General features: G+C 54.6%; 1 protein-coding gene across 3 annotated transcripts in view; it reads right to left on the reverse strand.

Annotated features, from left to right (window-relative positions):
- Window positions 1–12,358, reverse strand: part of SPTB (spectrin beta, erythrocytic) — a 133,750-nt gene that overhangs the window by 54,348 nt on the left and 67,044 nt on the right. For all 3 annotated transcript variants that reach the window (XR_012159281.2, XM_073346701.2, XM_073346702.2), the window contains 5 exons: window positions 10,746–11,048; window positions 9,982–10,132; window positions 8,072–8,942; window positions 7,390–7,527; window positions 1,439–2,195 (listed from right to left, as the gene is read on the reverse strand). Coding sequence is in view for 2 of the 3 variants with exons in the window: in XM_073346701.2 (XP_073202802.2) it covers window positions 1,439–2,195; window positions 7,390–7,527; window positions 8,072–8,942; window positions 9,982–10,132; window positions 10,746–11,048 (2,220 nt within the window). In the remaining variant the exon portion in view is untranslated. The remainder of the gene's footprint in view (window positions 1–1,438; window positions 2,196–7,389; window positions 7,528–8,071; window positions 8,943–9,981; window positions 10,133–10,745; window positions 11,049–12,358) is intronic.

Here is a 12,358-nt window from a genome sequence, read left to right on the forward strand (position 1 = left end):
CCATCTCCAGCCATTCCTTGCTCTAGCATCTGGGTAGGGTGTCCGTGGTGCTCTTGATCCACGTGTAACTCTCCAGGGCACGGCACAGGGCTTTTTGCACTGGCCTGTTGTATGCAAATGGACCAGTAGCATGGGAGCATCTGCCACTGAGCTTTCCTGCCAGGCAAAAGCGGGCTGGGGAAGGCCAAAATCATCCCTGGTGGTGCAGCCTATGGAGTTACCCCAAGGATGGATTCACTGTGTGCCCGAATCACAGCACAGTGCTTACCAGTGTGCTGGGATCTCTGCAGGGGAGGTGATCAGAACGGGCCATGAAATCAAGGGGTCTCTACTATTGTATCAGTGCAGAAGGGTATTGCCTTGGGACACAGGTGATGCAGCATTCTACCTCGGGTCTTTGTGCCCCAGCGCCATTGTGCCTTGGCACCTCCCAGCCTTTACCGCATTTATCCTCAACCCCCCTCTGTGCCCTAGGGCAGTTATCCCTCTTGTACAGATGGGAATGGGGCACAGAGCAGCTAAGGCCCAGATTGTTAAAGGTACTGAGATGCTGCTGCACTGAATTTAGACTCCTAAGTGCCTAATTCCCTTTTGAAGATGAGACAGGCTCCTAAATCAGCTGGGCACAATACCTTTAAAGGTCTAAGTCTAAGGGAGGTACCCCAGGCTGCATGGGGAATCTGGGAGAGAACAAAGAATTGAAACCAGGTCTCCCGATCCCCAGACCTGTGTCCTAACCACTGGACCATTCCACCTCACCAGGGCTTACTTGTCTCAGAATCCCCGATTAGCCAAACCAAGTCATCGGGCTCCTCCGTGCAGGGTGTGACTGAACGGGCTGGGCTATGTAGATCTGACGGGCCCTCTGAACTCTGCCAACCAGCTGATGCAGAGAACATTGCTCTCTTGGGGCTCTGTGTAACACAGACAGACCCCGGTCGCTGGGATCAAACCTGGGACCTCTGAAGCTTAGTGCATGAGCCTCTACTGCCTGAGCTAAAAGCCACGTGGCTTTTAGGTAAGGCTGTAGCAGACTCACCAATCTCTGGGTGGGCTCGGTGCCGCTAGAGGGGGACAGAGCACAACGCCCAGCAGGCCTGGGTTACATCAGCAGAGGGGAAGTGATGTTTGATCTTCACAGATCAAGTCTATTAAATATGATGAAACAATTATAAACACCACCTCACTTGGTAGCCTAGTGCAAGGAAGCCCGAGTGGCAATTCAGAAGCAGCAGGGCCTAGTGGCTAGGGACTCGGGAGATTTGGCTTCCACTCCCGGCTCCACCGTCTACCCTTGGGCAAGTCCCATCCTCCTTCTGTGCCTCATTTTCCTCTTCTGTCTATTCAGTGAGCCCTGCAAGGCAGCGGGCTCCCAGTGCACTGAGACAGTGATGCACATCATCATCATCATAACAGACAGATGCAGCCACTTCCCTACCTGATTGCTCAGGATGGCTTCGGCTTGCTTGGCATCCTTGAGGAACTCCTGGAAGCCCAGGCACTGGGCAAGGAACTTCCCCCGGCTGTCCCACATCTTGCACAGGGCGCTCCAGCCCATCTCCATGCCCTGCAGCCGTTGCTGCAGCTGCAGATACTCTGGGTCTGTTTGCCCATGTGTCACCCTTTTGCCCATCTCCTTGATGCTATGGTAGTCACCCTCGTGCCGGTTGATGTCCTCCTTGACGGCGGCGTGCTCCTGCCGGGACTGCTCCGCCTCGGCCAGGGAGCTGGGCACCTCTTCCGAAGCCACGGCCTGCTGCGCCTTGAACAGCCAGACCTGGAAGTCATCCAGGTCTTGCAGGAACTTCTGCAGCTTGCTGGCCTCCCCGAGCGAGGCCTCCTGACTCTGCAGCGTCCTCTGCAGCTCCTGCCAGAGGCCACTGATGGCGGTCAACCGGCTGTAGATGTCGGAGGCCAGGTCAGGGAGCTCCTCGGCCAGCCGCTGGGCCTCCTCCTGCAGCACCCCCAGCCGGGTCTGGATGGCGGCCAAGTCGCGTTCAATGCCGTACAGCTTCCTCTGGATGGCGATCATGCCTGCTAGGTCTCTGCTCATGTCCTGGGTGGATTTGATCACTTTGGTTTTGTCCAAGATCCATTTGCGGGTCTCCTCGCAGTCCACGCAGTAATTGTGCAGGCTCAGCGCCAGGTCCACCGCTTTCCGCCGCTGCCCCACCTTCTCCTGGAAGACGTGCCACCTGCAGAGAACACAGCAGAAGCCCCTGGTTCACGAGTGAGCCCCGCCCTCTGTGAGAGCGCCAAGGAGCAAAGACAGGGAGAGAAGGGATTCAGACGCTCTCTGACTGGAGCAGGCAGTGTCTGCAAACCCAGACTCTGTAGGAACTCGATTCATACTGGGTGTGCGTTGGCAGTCTTGGCAGGGATGGCACCAGCCCCAGAGACTCCCCAACCCTACTCTGCTGGGCCAGGGCTGTCCCCAAAGTGGGGCAGTGCTGGCTGGGAAGAAAGCATGGCCAGGGATTGCAGGGGTACCCACCCACAGGCTGCTATGAAGCCAGGCCACCCACGCTCCTGATTTGAAAGGGCAACGCCAGACCCTGACAGAGAGTCTGGCAGCCCCTCACCCCATCCCAGCTGGCCATGCCTCCAAGGCCTTCCTGCCCTTCCTCTCAGCCTGTGAGGATCCTGAGCTGGGGGAGTTGAGGGAGAAGACAGGGCTGAAATGGAGAACCCTGAAAAGGGCTGATTTGCAGAGTGGGAGAGTTCAGCCCTGTGTGAAATCACTTCAGTCCCTTCTCAGGTTGGGCTCTCAAAAACAGAGGCATCAAAATCCGGATGGTTGGTTGTCTGCTAATGGCCAGGAAAATGGAGGCGGGGCTCGCTGAGATACACTGTCCTGCCCCAAATCAACTCTGGGTTATTACACATGCCATCCTTCATCTGCATCAGTCACCGGGCTCGGCCCCATGCAAAGCACACGAGATGAAGGTGGCCACTCACACGTTCCTGGAAGGCTAGATGTTTTAGTACCTACGGGAACGGAGTGAGCCACCCCTGCTGGCGTGATGGTGCACGCGAGGTCACACTGCACAGGGAGGCCATTTTTAAGAGCCAGAGGGGGCAGAATGGCACTCCCCCATCCAATACCAGACAAAGCCGCATCCAGTCTTGTCCCGGTTCCGAAAGGGGAACAAACCTTTCAAAAAGAGGCCTGTTCGGCTTAATACTGGACGAGTTGCCTCTCTAATCGAAATGTGCCAGCACTGGGCGGGTCCTGGTGAGCCAAGTCCCCCTGGAGGACGAGGCATTTGCACTGCAGCAGCTCTGCCGTTGCTCAGACCTGGTTCTGACCTCAGTGAGTTGTGCGGATCAGAGTTTGTGAGCACACAGGAAAATGCCACAAAGTCTGAGCTCATGCAGCTGTTGTATACGCTGGCGCTGAGTGACACAGAAAGGTATTCTGTACTTAATCTAGTGGAGGAAGGTAGAAAAACCAGTGGCTGGTAGTTAAAGCAAGACAGATTCTAATTAGAAATAAGGCACCGATGTTCACCAGGGAGGGTGGTTACTCATGGGAACAAACTCCCAAGGGAAGGGGTGGATTCTCCATCGCTGATGTCTTCATATCCGACCGGAGGCCTTTTAAGAAGACATGTTAGCCAGACACCAGTGACTGGAGTCAATACAGGGGCAACGGGATGAAATTCTCCGGCCTATGCTGTGCAGGAGGTCAGAGCCGGCGATCAAATGGTCACTTCTGGCTCTGAACTCTATGTGCCCATTCCCTGTTTGACCGGGCGGCGTGCTGGGAATCGCGGCCCTTGGGCTGTAAGAGTTCTCCAAGCATAGGTCAGGCTGGGGACAGCTTTCAGAAGTGACTGGGTCCCACTGGCTTCAGCGAGATTGAAGCTCCTAAGTCACTTCTGCAAATGGGGGTTTGAAAATGTTCCCTGACCCCTCTCTTGCCTGGGGCTGGCTTTGTCAGGAACTGGAAACATTTGGATTCTCAAGAAGGGAGATTATTATTTAAAATCAGAAACTCTGTTGGTGTCACATGAGAGCAGCCTCTGAGCGGTGTCTCTCTCTGGTGCTGGGCACTGAGAGCATCATATAAATATAAAGTTTACACATGAGAATGGTCACACTGGATCAGACCAATGGTCCATCTAGCCCAGAACTCTGTCTTCCAACAGTGGCCAATGTCAAATGCTTTAGAGGGAATGAACAGAACAGGTAATGATCAAGTGATCGATCCCCTGTTGCTCTTCCCAGCTTCTGGCAAACAGAGGCTAGGGACACCATCCCTGCCCATCCTGGCTAATAGCCATTGATGGACCTATCCTCTATGAACTTATCTAGTTCTTTTTTGAACCCTGTTATAGTCTTGGCCTTCACAACATCCTCTGGCAAGGAGTTCCACAGGTTGACTGTGCATTGTGTGAAGAAATACTTTTTGTTTGTTTTAAACCTGCTGCCTATTAATTTCATTTGGTGACCCCTAATTCTTGTGTTATGAGAAGGAGTAATTAACTCTTCCTTATTTACTTTTCCCACACCAGTCTCCTCCCTTAGTCGTCTCTTTTCCAAGTTGAAAAATCACAATCTTCTTAATCTCTCCTCATATGGAAGCCGTTCCATACCCCTAATAATTTTTCTTAAATTATTTCAATTTCAATTTTTTCAAAAATAATTGCCCTTTTCTGAACCTTTTCCAATTCCAGTATATCTTTTTTCAGATGGGGTGACCACATCTGCACACAGTGTGATGTTACACCCCATATTCTTCATAGAAATATTGTGATGATATTAATATGGCATAACTAAGATATGTTTTATGCAAAATGAGTCATGGGAGGTATAATTGAAAAGGTTATGATTTTCTGAATGTGTTTATCCAATTTGTATGCATGTATCATTTCTATATCCAAAGTTAGGAATACTGTCTATGTAACCATTACAACTGTGTGGGTATGTGGTTGAGAAACGTGCACCAGACAGTAAGCAATCAGCCTTAATGGGCCATTAGGAAAAGACAATGAGTCTTCAAAGATGTGGATCCCCCAGCTTCCCAGGAGTTCCTTCCTCTGGAACTTGCAAATAAACCTTGTCTCATGGGTGCCCTGACACTGCAAGGTCATGTGATAATGTCACCTGGTACACCTGGACACTGCTGGTACTTTTCCTCTGGAAACAAAGGCTTCCTGCCTATTTAAGGCTGGGAAGGAAGGCATTCAGGATTCTCCTCCACTGCCTGCTCAGGAAGGAAGACTGCTAAAAACATCTTGTCATAAATATAAAGGGAAGGGTAAACACCTTCAAATCCCTCCTGGCCAGGGGAAAAACCCTTTCACCTGTAAAGGGTTAAGAAGCTAAGATAACCTCGCTGGCACCTGACCAAAATGACCAATGAGGAGACAAGATACTTTCAAAGCTTGGGGGGGGACAAAGGGTCTCTCTGTCTGTGTGATGTTTTTGCCGGGAACAGAGCAGGAATGCAGGTCAGAACTCCTGTAAAGAGTTAGTAAGCAATCTAGTTAGATATGCATTAGATTCTGTTTTGTTTAAATGGCTGATAAATAAGTTGTGCTGAATGGAATGTATATTCCTGTTTTTGTGTCTTTTGTAACTTAAGGGTTTTGCCTAGAGGGATTCTCTATGTTTTGAATCTGATTACCCTGTAAGGTATTTACCATCCTGATTTTACAGAGGTGATTCTTTTACTTTTTCTTTAATTAAAATTCTTCTTTTAAGAACCTGATTGCTTTTCATTGTTCTTAAGATCCAAGGGTTTGGGTCTGCGTTCACCTATGCAAATTGGTGAGGATTTTTATCAAGCCTTCCCCAGGAAAGGGGGTGCAGTGTTTGAGGGGATATTTTGGGGGGGGAGATGTTTCCAAGTGGGCACTTCCCCTGTTCTTTGTGTAACACTTTGTTGGTGGCAGCTTTTAACCTAAGCTGGTAAAAATAAGCTTAGGGGGTCTTTCATGCAGGTCCCCACATCTGTACCCTAGAGTTCAGAGCAAGGAAGGAACCTTGACACACCTGAAGGGAAAGGCAGGGGTGAGTCCAGGCTGAGAACAGGGATCTAGCCCGTAAAGAGACATAACTGGAACTCTGAGCTGCAGAAACTCTACCAACCTGCCTAAACAACATTTAGGGTGAGAAATTACTATGTGTAACCTGTTTCTTTAGTGTATTAAGCTTACTTGCTCAGTAATCTGCTTTGTTCTGTTTGCTATCCCTTAAAATCACTTAAAATTTACATTTTGTAGTTAATAATAAACTTATTTCTTATTTATAACATAACTCAGTTTGTGCAATTCATATGGAGGGGGAGAAGAAGCTGTGCATATCTCTTTCCACATTGAGGCAAAGGGCAGATTTTTCTATACAGCACAAGCCAATATTATTTTGGGTTTACTCCCCAGAGGGGGTGTGCACATGAGTGCTGGGTAAATCCCCGAGCCGATTCCTCCCACACAGAGCTGATCTCAGTGTCTCTGTGTCCATTGGCAGCTGCGTGTGTCCCTACCTGTGTGTGTGTGCTGGAGAAGGCTTAAGGGCCTGGCACAGCTAGGACAGGGTGAGGAAACCCAGGCTGGTGGAATGGGCGGAACCAGTGGGACCCCAGCACATCAGGTGTCATCACAGATTGGGGGGGTCCAACCCGTCACACACAGTATTCAAGATGTGGGCCCACCATGGATTTATATGGGGTTATATAGCAAGTGATCCATCCACTGGTGTCCAGTCCCACTGACTGGCAGTCAGAGGCTACGGACACTCAGAGCATAAGGTAGCATCCCTGACCACTTTGGCTAATAGCCATTGATGGACCTATCCTCCACGAACTTCTCTCATTCTTTTTTTAACCCTGTTATACTTTTGGCCTTCACAACATCCCCTGGCAAGAGGTTCCACAGGTTGATCGTGTGTTGTGTGAAGAAGTACTTCCTTTTGTTTGTTTTAAACCTGCTGCCTGTTAATTTCATTGGGTGACCTCTAGTTCTTGTGTTACGTGAAGGGGTAAATAACACTTCCTTATTCACTTTCCCCAAACCAGTCATGATTTTATAGACCTCCCTTAGTTGTCTCTTTAACAAAAGTCCCCGTCTTTTTAATCTCTCCTCCTCTGGAAACTGTTCCATACCCCTCATCATTCCCTTCCCCCCTTCTCTGTACCTTTTCCGATTCTAATATATCTTCTTTGGTCCTGGGGATCCTAGCAAAGAGTTAATGCAGCCAGCATCCGGATGGGACGCCCACTGTGGTTTTAGCATGAGCACACACTGAATATGCAGCTCCTGGGGACAGGATCACTGTGAAGCATCCAGACGTCCGTGTCCCAGACAGGCAGGCCCGGGACACAGCTAGTGTGGGTCTCCACGCTGGCAGTACCGCTCTCTGGGCAGCAGAGGGGTGGGGCAATACCTGGCGTTCAGACGCTCCTGGCACTGCCTGATGCGGCCGCTGCGCGGGTGCCCGCTCTCGACGAGGCTGGTGGCTGCGCGGTTGATGCCGTCAATCTGGGAGGCTGGTGTGCTCATCTCCCGATCCAGGATGTCAAACCTGCAATCACACAGGCAGCAATCTGCAGGGCAGCGCCGGGACTGCCCAACTCCGCAGCAGCTGTGCCTAAGGTCCCCTCCCTGGCTGAGCGGGGCACAGGCCCAGGGCACAAGGCATTCTCCGCTGCCTTCCCTCTGGTGCCACACGCACCCTGGGCAAAGTGCCCAGAGCCCTGCACCAGCACCGGCAGATGGAGCAGCAGTGCTAACGCTGACGATGACATGCAAGGTTCGTGAGCAGAGCTGGGGTGGGCTAGGAATGGGGCTGGGGCCGTAGAACATAAAGCAAGGCTCCGTGCCCGCTGCTGAGCACAGAAAGAAGGGAGCCAAGGGGGCTAGGAGCCACACACCCCCTTCCAAACCCTGGGCACTGCCGGAAGGGGCAAAGCATGACGCGCTGGAATAAAGAGAGGCTGCCCCTGAAGGGACCATCTGTGCTTCACAACCAGGTCCTACATGTATCTAGCTAGGTCAGGGTCAGGATTAGGGTCGGGGGGCAGAGGGAGGGGGTCCTTGGCTGTCCCCGATGGTGGTAGCCCAGGTACCTGTGCTGCACTACGTCCAAGTCCTCTAGCGTGTCTGGGATCTCCATCTGCTCCAGCCACTTCTCCTTCTCACTCATCCAGAGCTCGCAGGCGTCCGTCTCGCTGAAGATCGTGTAGAGGTCCAGGGCATCCTGCAGCTTCTGCCTGCGCAGCTCAGCTAGGGACACCACCTCGGCGTAGAGGGCCTGGATGGCCTGCAGCCGGTTTTGGAACTCCGGTGCGCCCCGCAGCTCGGCCGGGAAGCTCTGGGCCTGCTGGCTCAGGCTGTCCATCACTCTCTTGTTGTCCGCCACCTCGTCCAGGAGGTCTCGGTGCTTTCTGACCAGGGCTTGCGTGGAGGACTCATCGTGGCCCACCTCGTCGCTGGACACCAGGCGATGGGCATCCTGCAGCCAGGCCTTCAGGTCGTCCGCGTCCACCTGGAACTGGAAGAAGCTCTCGGCATCCTGCAGGTTCTTCTTGCGGAACGAGGCCAGCTCCTGGAGCTGCGCCCACAGCGCCTTCACCTCCTCCGTCCTGCCTTGGATCCTGGAGGAGCCGAAGTGCTTCTGGGCCACCATGTCTCCCCCATCCTGGATGGTCTGACGCAGGCGGGTGCCTAGGCCCTGCAGCTCGTCCTCAAAGGCCTTGTGTTTCCGCTGCAGGATGAGGAGGCTGGTCAGGTCTTTCCCGTAATCCAAGGAGGAATAGATTTGCTCCTTCTCTTTGATCCAGCTCTCCGCCTCGTCCAGCTCCCAGAAGAACTTCCACAGGCGCTTGGACTGCTCCAGGCGAGCCTTCCTCTCGGCGGCCATCGCCAGCAGCTCCTGGTGGCACAGCTGCAGGTGGCTGACGCGGTTCCGGATCACCTGGGGGTCGCACGGCCGATAGCCTGCGCGGGGGAGGGGACAGAATTGCAGGCAGCTTTAAAGAATGAAAATCCATCACCGAGGAGGCCTCTTCTCTAGATCTCAACAGCCATCCCGTCCCTCCTGCCGCCCGGGCGGGGCAGAGCTCTCTCGAGGTAAGGCACAGACAGCCGCTTCTCCCTACCAATTGTCATCCCCATGTCACAGCGGGGGCCAGAGAGACTAAGGCTGTGACTACACAGCAGCGGGGAGGGGCCATTCCCAGCGCTGGGAGAGGTACTTGTGGTGACCCGTGCCTGCCCTACCCATAGCGGGGGGCCAGGGTGGTGGAGTGGTGGCAGCCGGCTTCAGCAGTGTTACTGACCATGCTCAGTCTGTGTGAGCATGCTCAGTACAAGCCAAGCAGCAAATCTGGGGGGGAGACCCTGCCTGCCTCCCCCACCCCGCATCCGCTCCAAGCCACACTGCTGTTTTTAGGTGCTAGCTTGAGCAAAATTGGCGCGATGACGGCCACCCCCCCCGGCAGGGCCAGCGCGCCCTGACGGTCACCCCCCCCAGCCCGCCCACAGGGCTAGCGCACCCTGATGGCTGGCCTCCTGCAGGGCTAGGGTGCCGATAGCCTCCACCTGCAGGGCCAGTGCACTGACGGAGTTGGGAATCCCACCTCCCAGCTACAGTGTAGACACACCCTAAGTGCCGTGCTGACATCATGCAGCCCGCGGCAAAGCCAGGTGCTGAACCCAGTCTCCCTAGTTCCAGGCCCTCTCCCATTCGCCGTGCTCCCTCTGGCCAAGCGAGTTTTCGATGCACTGGCCTGCCCTGGGGAAGTAAGAACACAGCCGGCTTTCGGCCCTGGGACCTGCACCTCCTCACCAGAGACAAAAGCCGAGGCACCCAGGGAAAGGCAGAACAAGCCGAGGGCTGGCATGGGGCAGGATTGAGGAGAAGTGAGAGTGTGATGACAGGCCCGCAGAGGGGTCCCTTTGATGGGCTCTCTCCCAGCCTCGCCCTCCGCAGCCGGTCCCACAGGCATGAGATGCGTCGCTCACCGCTTCCACCTACCGTCGCCGTTGGCAAACGCAAGGGCCGCTGCGCTCACGGCGTGCACCTTCTCCGCCTGGAGAGCCATGTCAGCTTCCAGCAGCTTGTGCTTCTGCAGCAGGTCCTCCGCTTCCAGTAGGTGCTTGCCGAACTCGGGCGACAAGAGCCGCGCCTACGCAGAGCAAGGCGAGAGGGCAGGGCTAATCATTTACCCTGGTTTTGATGACACGAAAGAGAAGCTACGTTTCCTTTCCCCGGCCCTCGCCTGCAGCATGCTGTGCCCATGCCACGGGGCCTGCTTGGCTGTTGTGGTTCCCAGACCCCTGCTCTAGAGACTTGGGTTCTGCTCCCTGTTCTTTCACTGACTTGCTGTGTGCCCTTGGGCACTGAACCCCCGGATGCTTCAGTTTCCCCCAAGGGGGCGATAATAGTCCTGCCCCTAGCTCATAAGGTGCTGGGGATGAGGAGTTTGGGGTGCGGGAGGGGGCTCAGAGCTAGGGCAGAGGGTTAGAGTGTGAGGAGATGAGGGCTCTGGCTGGGGGTGCGGGCTCTGGGGTGGGGCCGGGAATCAGCAGTTTGGGGTGCACGCTGCCCCGGAGCTGCAGTGGGAAGAGAGGACTCCCCCGCAGCCCTCTCTAGCCGCAGCAGCTTGGGGCCGGGTGAGAGGCATCTCTCCCTGGCAGCAGCAGCTCCGTCGCGCAGCTTACAAGGAACTTAGGCCACCGGCCGCCATGGGTAGCAGGCTCCACTCCCACCCTTGGCGTTGCTCAGCCCCCCGGCCTCACCTTCATCTCGTCCATCCATTTGATGCCGTGCAGCATGTCCTGGAAGAGCTGCTGCAGCGTCAGGTTCATCTCGAGCCGCTGGCGCCGGGCGTGGAGCAGCTCCAGCAGGTAGTCCCACAGCCGCAGGATGTTGTCCTTCCGGGCCTTGATGCGCTTGATGTCGTGGTAGTTCTCCGCCTCCAGCTCCCGGGCCACCTCCTCGATGGCCTGCACCCGCTCCTTGTAGGCTGCCGTGTCCGTCTCAATGGCCTCGTGCTTCTTCTTGGCAGCCTCCACCGCTGGCAGGTCGCAGCCGAAATTATCCTGTCCAGAAACAGCCCTGGTCAGACACAGCCCCCCCTTGCAGCCGTGCCACAGAGAGCGGGGCGTGGGCTTCCCAACGCCATTAATGGGAACGGAGTCTCCAAACCCCACTGGTCGGGAGTCCAGCTGCCTGCACCTCTATCCAGCAGGAGCGTGGACAGGCCCCAAACGTGCCTCCAGGCCCCATCCTTGCCCTTACGTATCCGTGTGCAGCGCAGAGAGCAAGGGGCCCGTGCTCCAAGGGGGAGTGGGGTCTGGGTGGGACCCACGGGGGAGGATGTGTTACCTGCACAGCTGGGCAGACAACGGACTTCTCCTTTTGCCAGCAATTCTGAAAACTCGGCCAGGCGTGGGGGAGGGAATTGTTTTAGGCTGCTCCGAAAATTATGTTTTTTCTCAACGCTTCGTTTCGATTTGGACTATTTTTAAACATGGTTTTATTGTTTTTAAATATACATTTAAGAAAATATGAAGACCAAAGGTCATTTAGAATCAGAAAATCAAAAAGTTTCAATTCTTCCAGATTTTTTTTTAAATGTGTCGAGAATGTGGCGTTTCCACCCGCCAAATCTGCATTTTTCTCCCAAAAAAATGTACAAAATAATTGTACAAAATACAAATTTGTACAATTTTTGTACAAAAATACAAAATAATTGTACAAAATAATTGCCTGGCTCCAGATCCAGGTCCCTCCCCGGGCTGGATCCACCGAGGAGATGAGCTGTTCCAGCCCAGTTACAGACCTTTAGTTCCCACAGTAGCTGCGCTTGCGGTTCGTTTCGGAGGACCCTGGGTCAGTCCCGGCTGGGACATGCGCAGCAGCAGCTGGAGCCAGCCCTTAGTGGAGCCGGGCACTGCTCGCAGGACAAAGGGTGGAGGCAGGGTCGTGAGGAGAAGTGGGGTAAAGCGACGCTCTGCTTGGAAGAGCAGCTCTGCACAGACGGCCTCCGGAGCTCTGTGCTCACTGCTACGCAGTCGCTGCAGGTCACAGCACACCCCCTCCCCACCTTCCCCCGCAGGGTGCTGCGAATCAGCAAAACCCCACCGCCTTCAGAGTACGGCAGCCGCAGGTCTGGCCCACTGTGTAGGGCTGCCAACTGTCTAATGGCACAAACCCAAACACCCTTGCCCTGCCCCTGCCCTGCCCCTTCCTCAGGGCCCCACCCATGCCACGCCCCTTCTCTGAGGCCCCACTCCTGCTCACTCCAGCCCCCCCATCCCTCCCTTGCTCACTCTTCCCCACCCTCACTCTCTTTCACCAGGCTGAGGCAGGGGGTTGAGGTGCGGGAGGGGGGTGCGGGCTCTGGGCT

This window comes from Lepidochelys kempii, chromosome 6 (assembly GCF_965140285.1).
Source record: "Lepidochelys kempii isolate rLepKem1 chromosome 6, rLepKem1.hap1, whole genome shotgun sequence".
NCBI classification, from domain to species: Eukaryota; Metazoa; Chordata; order Testudines; family Cheloniidae; genus Lepidochelys; species Lepidochelys kempii.